The sequence below is a fragment of the Pezoporus wallicus genome, unplaced genomic scaffold (assembly GCF_028554395.1).
Source record: "Pezoporus wallicus isolate ANWC-B61680 ecotype Strahan unplaced genomic scaffold, APGP_CSIRO_Pwel_v1 contig_8779, whole genome shotgun sequence".
In the NCBI taxonomy this organism is placed as follows: Eukaryota; Metazoa; Chordata; class Aves; order Psittaciformes; family Psittacidae; genus Pezoporus; species Pezoporus wallicus.
Window position 1 is genome coordinate 70,518 of NW_026638529.1, and position 15,456 is coordinate 85,973.

The 15,456-nt window shown below is 39.8% G+C and overlaps 1 protein-coding gene across 1 annotated transcript in view; it reads left to right on the forward strand.

Moving 5' to 3' along the window:
- NOTCH2 (notch receptor 2) overlaps positions 1-15,456 on the forward strand; it is an 88,134-nt gene that overhangs the window by 55,271 nt on the left and 17,407 nt on the right. Inside the window, exons 15-23 of the mRNA XM_057411183.1 lie at positions 77-196; positions 307-459; positions 3,330-3,558; positions 5,994-6,195; positions 8,765-8,918; positions 9,921-10,105; positions 10,952-11,084; positions 13,135-13,380; positions 15,281-15,393. Of these exons, the coding sequence (XP_057267166.1) occupies positions 77-196; positions 307-459; positions 3,330-3,558; positions 5,994-6,195; positions 8,765-8,918; positions 9,921-10,105; positions 10,952-11,084; positions 13,135-13,380; positions 15,281-15,393 (1,535 nt within the window). The remainder of the gene's footprint in view (positions 1-76; positions 197-306; positions 460-3,329; positions 3,559-5,993; positions 6,196-8,764; positions 8,919-9,920; positions 10,106-10,951; positions 11,085-13,134; positions 13,381-15,280; positions 15,394-15,456) is intronic.

Sequence of the window (15,456 nt, forward strand, 5' to 3'; positions counted from 1 at the left end):
TCTTTATTCATTCTTCCAAGAAGCAGCAAGCTCTTAGCAGCGTACTCTTACTGTTTTTTCCCCTGCTGCTCTCCAGGTGTGAACTGCCAGGTAGTGGTTGCTCCTTGTTCCCCTGATCCTTGTGAGAACTCCGGAATTTGCCAAGAATCTCCTGACTCTGAAGGCTACACCTGCCAGTGTGCCCCTGGCTGGGAAGGTAATGTGGGTGGGGAACATACTGTACTGTCAACACCAAGCAGTATTGGCATTGAGCCTTTTGACCATTGCCTTCTGAGGGGTCTTACTTCTGCACTCTCCATGTTTCAGGGGAGAGATGTACAGTGGATATTGATGAATGTCTCTCCAAGCCCTGCAAAAATCATGCTCTGTGCCATAATATTCAGGGCAGTTACCTGTGTGAATGTCGACCAGGCTTCACTGGAGGAGACTGTGACAGTAACATTGATGACTGCCTTTCAAGTGAGTATCAGCAGATTGTCTTGTGTTTTCCAGTTTTCCCTAGAAATAATTTTTCTGTGCTGTTGCTGACTGCTATTTGACAATTACTGAAAGTTCTTTAAGAACCTCTTACAAAAATAAAAAAACAAAACCAAAAAAACCAAAACTTAGCTTTGTAAGACTTAACAGGTTTAAGGCAGTCAAAATCCATCACAGTCAGCTGCTAGAAATGGGCTACAGTGTTCTGACAGCAGTTGTTCCCAGATTCTTAACTTGAAAAGGTCCTTAGAGTTTACATACTTTAATAAGGAGCACTGTTAAATGAAGAATTACATTTGCCTGAAATTTTAATACACCAAGTTAAAGTAACACTGCAGGGCTTACCTGTATTTCAACATTAAGCTTGATTGAGGTGTGGTGGGAATCTGGGGTATATCAGTCTTCCCTGAAAAGCCTCTGTCTGACATTAATATTCTGGAAAGGGTGAGTGCTGTTGCTCTTCTGGTTATCCATTTGATTTGAAAGCATATTAATCAGTAGGAAGGCCTTCTGTTCCAGAACAGTTATCAGTTGCAGGAGGATAGCCCATACACAGATGAATACTGAAATGGTTTAAATTACGGGAAAGCAACTGTTAATTTCATGCCCTTGACACTGATGTTTACAAGGGAAACCAAATACATAGTAACTTCTTCTTCCTGGGCATATTCTGTATAATCATCAGAAAAATCAAGAGTCTCCTGAGAGGTGTCATGTGTTTTAAAGTTCATCACTTACTATTTGAAAAGTGCTTTATCAAACCTCAGAGGAGTTCACAATGGTGTAATTTTAAAATTAGCTGGCTAAAAACAAGCCTAAACCCTCTAATTTTTATTAGAATGCCTCAAAACCAAACCAAAGTCTTAAAGACTTTAGGTATGAATTTAGAGTTGTGTTTTGCATTGAAAAAAATCTGAAGTTTGTGAGTGCTGTAAAGTAGGATCTAAACAAGTCTTAATATTAACAAAAGTTACCATAGGAGATCCCAAAGCAGCACTGCTGAAAGAACTTCTGAAACATCTGGCTCAGCCTGAGCTTTTGATTGCCCCTCTTTGTGCAAACAGGTAGAGTACAAAGAATGTCAAAGTGCATTGACCCAGAGCCTTGCTTACTGAAGCCAACAAAATTATTGTTTGTCCTGTTAGTTTTTATGTGGGTGTCTGAAGATAAAAACATTTTTAAAGCATTCATCTTTCCCTCTTGAACAGCTGGGAAATCTCTCTCTGTTCCTAAGTGTTCTGAGAGCTGTGAGATTCATCCTGTGTTGTCTGTTAGGCAGCACACCCATGAGGTTAAAGAAGAAGAATTTCAAATTCCTGCTACAGCTGATTTCATTTAGCATAACAAAAACCTTCCATGGCTTGAGCCAAATGTCTTTAATCTGTGAAGTAAACAAACCCTCCAACAACAAGAACTTATTGAAAAGTCGATACTTGAGTCTCCTTTTTCTGTCAGTAAATGTGTGGCACAGAAAATTGACGTGCAGCTTTTGGCTTTAGTCATAAATGGCTGACTGCCATAGACACAACATTTTATAGCTGCCAGAGGTCTCACTTTGAATGTGCTTTTTCTCTCCAGTAGTCAGATGACCTTTAAATGGATGCAGGTGTGTCTCTTATAACACAAATTTATATCATGTGAACATACTTCTCGGTTAATAAATGAGATTTAATTACCTTTCACATCTGTTTCCTTCATTTACCAGTGAACAGAATGATCTTGTGCTTGTGTTGAACTGCAGATTTTTGGTGGATTCTATTTGCATTTTCAAGTTTATATTTTAGTATTACTCAAAGGTTAAAAAACTCTGCTCTGTAACCTTTTTTTTCATCCCCATTCCTGTTTCTGCTTTTCCTACCCCTTCCCAGTTTCTCTCCCTGCCTTCACATAGATAGACTTTTGATCTAGGGAATGAAGAGTAGAAAAAGAATCTGGCTTTAGAGGCAATATCCAGCAGAGGAAAGTGGGTCTTAAGTCCAAAAATGAAAGGAGCAAAGTGGGAAGAAACTGCTGAATGGTAGAGATCTTTTGGGCAGATTGGTACTCATGGGAGTAGAAGCAATACAGTAGTAGGGGCTGGCTTAGACCAAAAAATGGTGATACACAAATAGCAAGGTTATGGTAGGGATAAAAAAAAAAAAGGCAAGAAATGCAGAGGTGAGGAGAATCCAAGGTGATATATGAATTTGTGATAATTTTCTGCCACCCTTTCCCCAGTCAAGCTTTGATACTGGGGAAAGTGCTAAGTGCTCAGTAATGCATAAGTACTGATGTACATACTAATCATAGAATCAATCATAGAACAGTTAGGGTTGGAAAGGACCTTAAGATCATCTAGTTTCAACTCCCCTGCCATGGGCAGGGAAATAATATACACGTTTGATTTGACTGGATTGCTTTCATGCTTAAAAGTAAGCATGCAAGTTCTGTCATGTGTTGAGCAGTGTCTGGAAAAGAGAGAATGGGCTGAGTTCTCTTAAGAATAAGAATTGGTGAGGAAGAAGAAATAGTTGCTGTGCTGTTTGTATTGTCTTTATCAGTAGATGTTTGTCAAAAAAAGCAGAGTTTGAATTTTAAACAGTGAGACTGTCGGTGTGGTTTTGTTGGTTTTTATTGAGCAGATCCTGGCAGAAAAACCTTTAGGCCCTGAAGCTTGGCTTTGATCCATACCACCTTACAAATTCGTCACTGATAATGCTTTGCAAGTATCTTTTCCATGAAGTGGCTCAGAAAACCTTGTCAGTAGTCTATCATGCTCTGTGCTGTGTGATACTCTTTTCTAAAAGCTACTACTCTAGGCCTGGCCTTTGACTGTTGCCATTTTAATACTTACTGTAATGCTTCTGTCTCAGATCCTTGCCAAAATGGAGCTTCTTGTGTGGATGGGATAAATTCTTTCTCATGCATCTGCCTACCTGGATTTCATGGAGATAAATGTCAAACAGATACCAATGAATGTCTCAGTGAACCATGCAGAAATGGAGGCACATGCACCCACTATGTCAACAGCTACACATGCAAATGTCAGCCTGGGTTTGAGGGAACCAATTGTGAGAACAACATTGATGAATGCACTGAGAGGTGAGATAACTTCACTGTGCTGGGCACGATGTCAGTACTACTCTGAAGCAGTTTTTAATGATGAGGATCTGTTTTCCTGCCTTTTGTCACTTGGACATGCTTGTGATTCCTGCAAGGAAAACTTGCTTGCCTTATGCAGGGTATCAACTGAAACACAGCTGCCTGCCAGAGTGGGTCTTCAGTTTGCACAACTAGTCAGAAGCTTAATTCCATTAGAGGAGGAATGTGACAGTGTTTTGCAGATGCTGAGACAGTAGCAAATGCTAGCTTATTAAAATATAATAATTTATAGTTTTATAAGATCATTATCATATAGGAGAGGAGAAATCATTGATTGGTTATAAACTGTTGCTCTGTTGAGAACTACAAAAGCTGCAAAAATGGAAGCAATGGCCAAGTTTTAGAAAGAAAGGAAAAATAAATTAGCCCTGATTATTGATATCAAATAATATGAAGAGGCAACCAGGAAGAAAACTAAATTCACAAATTCTGTACTGGAAAGATTTAATCATCAGAGATATTTTAATGCTCACAAATTGGATGTGATTTAGCAGTGTTGAGGTAAAACCTGAGGTCATTCTGAGAGGTTGGTGTGGAACTGAGTTAAAATGCTCAATGGTTGGTCCTTATAGAAATGGTTGACTTGGTAGTTTTAAAAGCTCTTTGAGAGTTAACCCTGTGTATCCATCATCTGCCTGCATATTTTTTTAAGCTTTGTTAGGAGTGACATAATTAACGTCAGATTCTCAGATAGAAACAATTAATAATAAAGCTTGAAATGGTTAAAAAAATTTTTAAAACCCAGTCTGTTCTAGTCTAGGTACCAGACACAAATAAGGTGCCTAATGGGAAGCTCTTGGTAATCTCATGCATTTTCTGCACATGAAAAAAAGATCTTTCTTATCTTTTATAAAATTGCATTTGTGGGGGAGGAAGTATTTTAATATCTTTTGCATAAGAACAGGATTGTGTCACTGATGAGGGTGTGTTTAATTTGCACCACAGTTGTTTAATCAGGTAAAGTATGTTGGGTTTAGCCTGGTTTCTTCCTTGGGGTTCATCCTGTTTTTGTTTTTGATATCAGTCAGGACAGAAACCAGTCTTGCAGGTATGAATGAAGGATGTAGCAATTTTCAATGCTCTGCCAAGCTAAGCCAATCACACCTTCTCAACCAGAATTTACGGAGCTGTACTTAAGAGTTCCATGATGGTTGGCTAATTTGAATTTGGTTCAAATAATTCTTCCATGTCTTGTGTGACAAACCGCCTGTGGGAGAGTGCCATCTTCTTTTGGAGATGGGTACCTGATTTCAGTGAAACATACCACGTGATTGACAGTTCCTCTGCCTTCTCTTCCTTGTTTTGCCTTGAATGTAAACAGCAGTTTCTGCTCCGTGTAAAAAAGAATTCAGCCCACAAGGCAGAGAAACCTATCTATGATAAACAGGTTAACATTGACATCTCTACCGTAACCACAGTCAGAATTTAAATACTTAGAACTTGGACTCTTGCACTGGCAGTTCAAGGAGGTGAGTCAGTGGCTTCTCTTGCCACTCTTGGCAGAAGTACCCTTTGAGAGTGCACAAAACAGGTAACAAGCATGAATTTGTTTTGTGTACTTTATCAGACTGATTATCTTGAACCTGATCTAAGGCTATTTTCAGAGAAACTGGAGTTTCCTGGCAGGCATTTCTTTTGAAAGGAAAAGGAGTCAGTTTTGCATGAGGCATCGCTTCTGACTTTCCCAGTCACTTCTCAGTAGGACACCTAATCTGGCAGAATTTATGATCAGAAGGTTGGGGGGAGGGGGACAGTTCCTTTGATCTGAATTCTGCCAGGGCATGTATGAGTAGTTTTACTAATCAAGGACTTAAGGTTCTCATGAGAAGAGGAGAAAGGGATTTAGCAATACCAATACTTTCACATCATTTCAGTAAAGGACATGCTTGTGTTTTGCATGTTATATGAACTTTTTCCTTGAGAAAACATACCTGTGACTCCTTTGAAGCTTAAAAAAAAAAGTAAATTGTTTTGTTTCTCATAATTTGTAATACAGTTGTAATTTGTAATAAAATTTGCATAAAATTTATCAGTTTGACCAAGCCACATGCCTACCTGGTACAGTACCAGGTAGGATTGGTCAGATTGAAGCTGAGAAGACTTCATTAAATAAGTTACCTCCATCACTAATGACTCATTGAAGGCCTGCTTTACTTTTTTCACCAGCCAAGGTAAAAGACAGGGAGCTGGAGGTTGAGCTTGAGTCCCCTGGAGTTGCTTTTACTTGATTTATGCTACTTTATCAGGATGTTACCAGTGCTCAGAAGATCCTGTAGTCGGGTTTTCTTTCTCATGTCAGTAATGTTTATGTGCTGGTTTGGCTCTAAGCTAATTGCATTTTGTCTCAGCTTACCCTTTTTCTCACTCTCTTGCAGCTCCTGTTTCAATGGAGGTACTTGTGTGGATGGGATCAATTCCTTTACTTGTCAGTGTCCGGTAGGGTTTACAGGACCCTTCTGCCTCACGGAAATTAACGAGTGTGATTCGCATCCTTGCTTGAACAAAGGCTCTTGCGTAGACAGTCTGGGCACATACCGATGTATATGTCCTTTGGGTTATACTGGGAAGAACTGTCAGGTGGGTCACGTTTTCTTGCCCATTTTGCACAGGGCTCTGTTGTTTGAGCTGGCCTACAGCAGAAGTGACTGGGTTAGATGTGAAGTACCAAACACGCGGAGCTCTTGTTCCTTCTGTGCTGGTAAAAGGTGGTTGGCCTGTTAGCCCCAGGAAAAATAAATCCGGTGACTGTCTGACAGAGCAGGTGCCCCCATTCAAAACTCTGGAAATGGAAAGTGTCTGTTTGCAAGGAGGAGAGAAATGCTTGGTTACTTATTAGAACAGGCATCATTGGAACTTTCTAGATTAATTTTCTTGTTAAATCAAAACCAGCTGTTGGCTTTAAAAATGGCTGCATTTCATTTGAAACATAAAATTGTCTGGATTAAAGGCAGAATCCTGTATTTAAAAAAAAAAGGTGTCAAATAAACACAAACCAGAAAGCAGAATATCAGTCTGATTAGCAAGACCATGATTTAACTGGTTTATGTTTTTTACAGGGAGGTGTAGTTATTCTAGGTTGATTGTAGACTTTTTTTCTGCAGAGGCCAGCCAATGTTTTGAGGCAGTAACTGATGCTATTGCCCTGCTCACAACCTCAATAAAAAGCTCTAGTCTTACTTGCAGACTTAATTTCAGGCAATTTACAGTTTTCCACAGCTGAGCATCAGAGCTGCAAACCCGTTCTGTAAATGACTGACTAGTACCTATTAAAAACTTTAAACTTGGCATATCACAATGGAAACAGAATGCTGATTTAATTTTTCAAATCAGAGTTTTTTTCTTGTTTTTCTGTGCTTATCAAAACAGCAAGAATGATTTTAGGCTATTTCTAGCTTTGGAACAATAAACACTTTATTGGCTTCCTTTATAAGGAGTCTGAGTGCTGCCATTTAAAAAAAAAATAAAAATCTGTACATTTCTTAAACTACTGGAAGACACTACAGTTCTGTCAGAATTTTGCAACTGTCTTTCATGCCAGTGTGTCTTTGCAAAGCAGTGGTTGTTGGAAGAAGCATTTTAGTAGTGGTGGGGGAGGTATGCATGAAGTATGTTGCTAGACATTAAATTGTCACGTCTGCTTCTAGGTATTGCTAATGGAGGAAGTGAATGCAAAGTAATGAAGTGATATAAAAAAGCAACCCCTCTGCAACCCTAATTATGCATTCTGGCCACACCACTTAAACCTCATCGGGAGAATTAGCATTGAGGGTGATTGTAAAGTACTGTGAAGTTCAGTAGTTCCTCTTCTGTTATGCTTGCTTTGTTTTTACTTGAGAAAAGGATTAATTTTCCTGTCCCCAAATTAAATGCTGTGGATTCTCAGAAAGTTTGCTTTATTTTCAGAGAAGCTTGATCATAATGTATTACTCATTTGATACAAAGAATCGAAACTTTCTAATTTTATAAGTACTATTCAAAGCCGTATTGGTGAGATTTGTAGATTACAGCTACACTGTACTTCTTGTCTTAGTGGTAAACTGGCTTGTCCTAATTAGCAAAGCTAAATAAGCAGCACAAAACCAGACAATGATTCATAAGTTATAGAGTTTGCATGCAAAACAGTCAGCTACTCATTACAAATGCAGAAACAAGAGGCTTGGTGGTTTTCTTCTTCACACTCAACTACATGTGATAAAACTTAATTCCAAGTTTCTTTTTGGTTGCCTGTGAAAGCACAGATTTTTCTACTTTAATCTGTATGAGGAGACAGTTTGCATCTGAAAAGCAGAACTTTCTGCAATTGAAATTGCATTTTACAGCCAAAATCCAGTACTACTCACTTTAAAAAACTTATCCTTCCCTCAAACCAGCCTGAAATCAAATAGCTGTTTTACCTTGAAGACGTAAGTGCGCAGAAAAGGAAATGACAGTTAATGGCTGGTTTATATTACATCAGACAGAGTTATTTTGGGTCCTCACTCCATTTTCGTATGATGATTTACTGAATTTTAGTCTATTTGTTTGGAAACTGTTGGTTTGGGGTTTAGGTATTTTTTCAATATAGGGAATCAAGAAAAGCAGTATACTTTGCCCCATCTTCAGTTATGAAACAGCTTTGTGGTTTCGATTGGATCTCAGGAGATAGGGAAACTCAGAGAAACCATACTAGAGCAAATGGGGTGAAAAGCAGGCATGGTGAGCTAATGACAAAAAGGAAAAACAAAGCTCAAAATGTGGAACACATCTGTCATCCTTTAGCAGTGAGGACAGGAGGAGTTTGGGAGAAGAAAGTGCCCTTGTTACTGTTGATAGCTGGAAGCTTCCTACTTACGTGAAACTAGAAGCCTAATCCAAGATAAAACTGAATTTTCTCAAACCCAGCAGAGGATCAGCTTTTACTCTTCAAATGATGCTGCCATCTGGGGTTTACTTCTCTGTACATTTGTGCTTTCCTAGGCATATGAACTCTTGAGACTGTCAGTGAAGCACCTGGCTTAGACTTGGGAAGTAGTGCCCCTCTCTTTCTATCACCACATGGAGCCAGTTATGCAGAACTTCCTTTCTTTGCTTCTTGAGCTTGTACTCTGAGTTGTGTTTCTTACTGTGGTTGCCATATATCATGTTGTATTTTTTTTTTTCTCTTCAGGCACTTATGGATCTGTGCAGCAAATCTCCCTGTAAGAATAAAGGCACGTGTGTCCAACATGGAGCCCACACTCGATGTGTCTGTCTGGCTGGCTGGACTGGTGCTTACTGTGATGTGCCAAATGTCTCCTGTCAAGTAGCAGCTTCACAAAGGGGTAAATAAGCATTATCTGTGCTTTAACTGAAAACATTTCCCCATGCATCATTAATCTCCAGCTCCTTTCCCCATACCCCTGTGAAGACAGCATGCATTGGAAGTCCCAGAGAGCTTTGTCTCTAGGTGGTCGATCATGATCACTTCTAAGCTAAAAAGCTCTCAGCACAGACGTATTTGGGAGTCAAGTCTTTCCTGATTGTTCCTGACATAAGAATTCTACCATAAAGATATTAGAAAAGGAGAATTAAGTATCTTATGAAGTCTCAGAGTTTCAATAATACTGTTTTACATAGACTGCCTTTTTGGATAATACATCAGCTGTTTATACCTTTCCGCTAAATCCCAAGCAGGGCAGGTTTAAGACATGTTGCCCTTGTACAAGAAGGGCACCTCAAAACTCATGATCTTTGTAAGTATTTTCACAGAGAATACTGGCTACTAAATGTGCTATTTAGCTATATAGGTAATACCATGGTGCCTCAAGGTAGTAATTTCCTGCTTCAGATGATGTGCATGGAGAAGACTTAGGTTTTCAGTTAATTTCTTCCTGGAAGGTGTCTTGTACTCCAGGCTGATGGATAGTGTCATGCCATTTTCAGTCCAGGAAATCCAAACAAGCATATTCAGTGTCAAAGGAGAAGGATATCAAGCTCCAGTACCTTTTTGCAGACATTCTAAGTACAAACGTTGAACCTTTGTACTGCAACAGTAGTACTTCAGATATGTATTCAGCAGCCAGTGTTAATATACAGTACAAATACAGCAATACAAATACTTCATGCCCGTGTTGATGCTGATAATCCAAAGGGGTCAGAGCAGTGACTTCATTTGGAAGTCAGTTGTGGTTCTGACCCACTGTAATTTAAAGAGTAGCTCTCCAGTTCTTGAGTTTCAACTTTTCAATTTGTTGATTCTAACCATATTAATTCTTGGCTGAGCTACTAACACTGGCAGCAAGTGTTTTTTACATGGTTGCTCACTTTATTTACCTTTGTTTCAGGAGTCTCAGTGGACCAGTTGTGCCAGCACTCTGGTCACTGCCTCAATGTGGGAAACACACACCACTGTCAGTGCCAGGTGGGTTACACTGGCAGTTACTGCGAGGTGCAGCTGAATGAATGTGACTCCAGCCCCTGCCAGAATGGTGCTACCTGCCGGGATCACCTGGGTGGATACCAGTGCGAGGTAATGCATGGTGTTTAGTAGGAAGAGGTCTAAAAATTTAAGAACATTATAATGCAAAGGAATCAAAAGAAATCAGAAACACATGCAAGTGGTAGAATAGCTTCAAAGAGAGGGTGGAAGCAACCTGCACCTGGAAAGAATTTTTAATTTAGCTGTGGCCAAAGCAGTGCTCTTGAGAGGCTTTTAAAATGGAATTAGAGGTGTGATCATAAGCAGGTGTGGTTGATGGGCATTTGAACTCCTGGCCTGTTTGGAGATGAAGTTCTTATCTTGAAAGATTTTTTTACCTTCTGAGGTGTGATTTATATTAAAATATATGTAGAATGCAGTAAAGGAATGCTGTGTTCTCCCTACTGGGTGGGTAAAGTATCCCTTATCTCTCAGGGCAGGAGATGCCTTCCACTGCTTTCTGTTTCCTACAGCTGATGCAGAGAGCAGTATAGACCGTGAGATCATGATATATCAACATTCCTAAGCTTTTCAGAATGGTGGAGCACCTTGGAAGCTCATGCCCCGAAGGAAAGGATGAGTTTTATGTAAACCTTAAGTCAAAACTACTAAGCTAGTCTCAGTGCTAGAGTGTGTCAGGATTTGATCACTACATTTTGCAGGAATAAAGTCACTCAAATTCTATTATGCAGTGTGCTGTTGATTAGTCACATGGTCAAGTTGTGTGCTTAAGCTGGCTGGCTTTGCAACCCTTGAAATCACTTGCAGTTGTATAGCTACAAAGGCAGTCATAATCTGTCCCATTGAGGGCTTGTTTTGTCTGTGTTAGCCTTTCAAAGATGTCTACCAGTGTATCTGTTAGAAGAAGATTATTCACACTTATTTTTATACTGGCAGTGTGTGCCTGGATACCAGGGTGTCAACTGTGAATATGAAGTGGATGAGTGCCAGTTTCAGCCCTGCCAGAATGGAGGAACATGTATAGACCTCATCAATCACTTCAAGTGCTCCTGTCCACCAGGAACTCGGGGTATGAAGCTCAGCAATTAAGTGAATGTTATAAAAGTGAATTTTCCTTTCTGACTGCTGGTTTCATAACGCAGAGTCTAAAGGGAATGCATTATTTTCTTTAAAGAATGTTCCCAAAGTGCACTGAATCCCTTGAGATCCATATTTTCCCTTTAAAAATAAATGCGGGGCTTTTTTGTACTCTCTTTTTTTTTTTTTTTTTTTTTTTAAGGAATAGGTCATGACAGCATCCTTTGGAAATGTATGATCCATCTTTGGCAATGGGGATGCATGAGATTACCATTAAGGTTTCTCCCAACCCTGTCTGTTTTGATGTAGTAAATTCAAGGTTTCTTTTTGGCTGAGATGCTACGAAATACACAGAAAACTTGCTTAGTTGTTACGTAAAGTTCACTGCATTTCCAGTGTCCTTTACTTGTTTAAATTTTCATCTTGTACTCTGTCCTAGAGTCTTTTGTGCAAAGACTGCCCTCCATGACAGGGGGTTGGAACTAGATGATCTTTAAGGTCTCTTCCAACCCAAAGCATTCTATGATTCTATCGAAGTTCAGTGCCTGTAAGCTACCTTAAACTATTTTGGCAAATTCGAGCTTATATGAAAAGCTTTTTTGAAAAAACAAACAAACTAAACCAAAACCCCAGCACAGTTACATGATGGTGGTTTTCAGTAACTATGATTCCACAGCCTGTTTGATGTCTTGTCCCCTGGAACCTAACCTTTCATTCCCTATTACTTCTCACCTGACGGCCCTGACTTCTCCCTTTTGAAATATTCAGGATTGTGCATTTTTAACCCCTCAGTGAATGCTTTCTCACTTTTTCTCTTATTTCTCAAGTCAGCTAAAAATTTTACATTCCTCTGAACTTATATTTTCTTTCTGAAATGTGTCATCTCAGCATAGGCAAAATCTCCAGATGTGTGTCAGATAGAACTAAATTCTTTGTTCATAAAGTAAATGTAAGTAAAATTATAAAATGACCTAACATATCTGCCTCCTGTCTGTGCATATTACCAGTTCATTCGCTTCAGTATGGCTGTCAGCACATCTCCTCAGCCTGGATAAGTGTTTATTTCATTATAAATCATTGTATTAGCAATTCTTCATGTATTGTTCTTAATTGTATTGTACTGCTTTTAATTCTTCGGGTTTTAGTTGTTGAGGTGAATTACTGTTTGGATGTGACAGATTTTTATTTTTTTATTTTTTATTTTTTTTTTTTAGTAAATGAAAGGAATTAGAGGAGATTAATACAATAATTAATAACTTGTGATAACTCATGACTTAGCTTTTATCCCAGGCCCAGTTTGAAATGAGTGCTTTACTGCTGCTAGCATAAGCGTATAACTATATTTAGGTGAATGACTTTACTTGTTCCAGATATTAACAGACAAAACTGATTCTCAACTTACCCTCTCTGTCCCCTCTCATCTGTTAGACTTGTGATGAAGGCAGAACCAGTACAAGACATTGTCTCTTTACACGGAACTTTGTAGGGAGAGGGAGAAACTGCCATTTCTTCTCATGGTGTTTAGAGTTTACTGTAGATCCCCAGAAGTCCAGCTGCAGGAATGGCATGCTAACCAGCAAGTCTGTGTTTTATCACAGTTGTTTTTCTGTTGGTTTGTTGTTGCTTGTTTTAATGCTGTTGCTACAAATTCTCTTTGCCAAGTTACAGGGTTAATGCCACATTAAATGAACGGTGGGAAGCTCACAAGCCTTGCAAGGACAGCACAGGGCTTTTTACCTATGTTCAGTCACAGGACTAAACTTAGTGGATCTTTTTTGGTTTTGTTCTGTTTTCTCCTTTTTAATTATGTCCTTAGATTAAGTTAAGCATGAAAGCTGCTAAGTACCAGTATGACCATTCAGAACAGCCTGGATCTAGAATATATGCTCCCTAGGTCTGATCTGAGGCTGTCTGCATGGGGTATGGATTGCATTAAGTTGGGATCTTTACCTGTATGTATCAGAGATTGTGTGTGACATAGTCTTAAAACTTGATGAGCAGCTTAGGAAATGAAGCCATGACACTTTTTGCTGTCTTGACAGGCCGTTTCTGTGAGGAGAACATCGATGACTGTGTTTCAGACTCAGGAGTACCTCGCTGCTTTAATGGAGGGCAGTGCATTGACCAGATTGGGGGCTACAGCTGCATTTGTCTCCCAGGCTTTGCAGGCGAGCGATGCGAGGGAGATATCAATGAATGCCTCTCTAATCCTTGTAACCCTCGTGGAAGTCTGGACTGTGTTCAGCTGATAAATGATTATACGTGCATCTGTCGTAGTGCTTTTACTGGTGAGTAGTTGTAAACATGCTTCCAATCTCAGAGTAATATCTTGAAGAATGGTCATTCTTTCCCTTTCTGGCAATCATTATCTAGTCACTTCCCCTTACAATATCTGATTATTTCCTTACAACATGTCTCAGTTTTTAAAGCAGTCTTTTAAACCTTCTAAGAAACTTGGTTTCCAGGATTCAAAAGAATCTCCTGAAACACCTGGCTGCCAGGATTTTTTTTCTGTGGTACTTTTCTCTTCTTCATAATTTTACATTTATATTATTGGAAGTGTAACTGTTCACATGTCAGTTTCTCCATGGATTTTCCTTTTGCAAAGAAATATATGAATTTTCTGTATAAATCATGGTATCTATAATTAGCTTTTGGCCTCTTTTCTACTCCTTGCTCCCTTTCCTCCTTATATTGCTGATGTGGTCAGTATGGAATACTCTGTGTATAGATAGACTGTACATTCCTAGCTTAGTGATGTGATCCTTCCACAATCCAACTTTGAATCACAACTTTGCAAGAATTTTACACTGGGAAAACTTGTGTCTCACTCTCTCTAGGTCTCTTGGTTGTTAGTATTGCAGCTATTCTGCTTTCTGCCTTCCACTGGGCATAAGCTTTGGCTAATAGTCTCCAGATGTGTCTTAACTTTCAGCTTTCCAGTTTCTATGTCAGTTTAACTTTTTGTGTATTCAGTTTTCCTCTGTTTAAACCTTTCACTTTCCCTGCTTACCGGTAACCTTCTCTTCATGCTTTACCAGTAGTTTTACTCTTTTTTTCTTAAAATGTAAAGCTGCTATGATTTTCCACTAAATTTGTGATTGTCAGATGCAAAGAAATCATAAAGATGTACTTTTGAAGAATTAATGTAGTGGTTTTGAATGCATTACCTGGACTGACAAAAAAAAGTTCCTAGAAGAGCAACTTATGAGGGAAGTGGAACCAGGCTAGCTAGTGGGACACCAGTGCAGGTTATCAGATAGGTTTGTATTTAAGTCTGTCTGTTAAGGTTGCTTTTATGAATTATGCCTCATATTGCTTCTGGCTGTCATGGAAGGGTTGCTGGAACTGGCAGTGTGGGGAGTGCAGCACCCTAGGAGGAGCAGAGAGAGCTGCTGTGCCTCAGACATGAAATCTGTCTGGAAATGTTAGGCACAGAGGGGGATCATGCTTCTTCTGCTAGCTGTTCATCTTCAGTGCATTCCACATTGACCTTTCTGCCTGGGAGGGGATGGGGTAGCTTTGCTGTGGCTTGTGACTGATAGGATGCCAGAACTCCATGGGCCATCCTGCCCTGTCTGCTCCTGTCTGCAAGCAGTCTGTCTTGGCTGCACATGTGTAGAGACTTCTATTAATGTTTTCCTAGGGGATCCAAGTCATGCTTAAGTCATCCTCATCTCTTTAAAGTCTCATGTCAGAGTTTGAGTCTGGGAGCTGCTGCAAATGCTACAGTAAGACCTCTGTCTAGCTCATCAGTTCTGAGGAGAGTCCACTTGCTTATCTTATTTACACATTGCATCTGGTCCTGAGGGTTGTGCATTCATGATTAGAGTGTTATGTCCCTTTGGACTCATTGAGCATCTCCAGAAAGTAAGAAAATCCTAGGAACCCCCAAACTGATGTGGTACAGCACCTTCAGCCTCTCTGCCTGGCTGACTTGGGGGTGACAGCAGCAAGTTCTGTCTCTGTGGTGGGTTGCACACATTTTTGAGGAGGCAGAAAAGGTGGGCTTCTCCAGATACACCTTGTAGATTCTGGGGTTGTGTCTTCCTGTACCACTACTTAGCTGCTAAAAGAGCATGTGTTATCTGAAGAGATGTTCTCTACCTGTTTTGCTTTGTGATGGCTTTTTGATGTGCACACATGCACATTTCTCTGCTCTCTTCTCCTTTTGTTTACACATCTCAGGTCGTCACTGTGAGAGTGTCATAGATGTGTGTCCCCGGAAGCCTTGTCAGAATGGAGGTACCTGTGCTGTTGCCAGCAATATGCCGGATGGGTTCATCTGCCAGTGTCCTCCGGTAAGCATCTGAAACTGGATTGCCTGCCTCAGCTGTAGTTCTCTGGCTACAGTCTCATTAGTT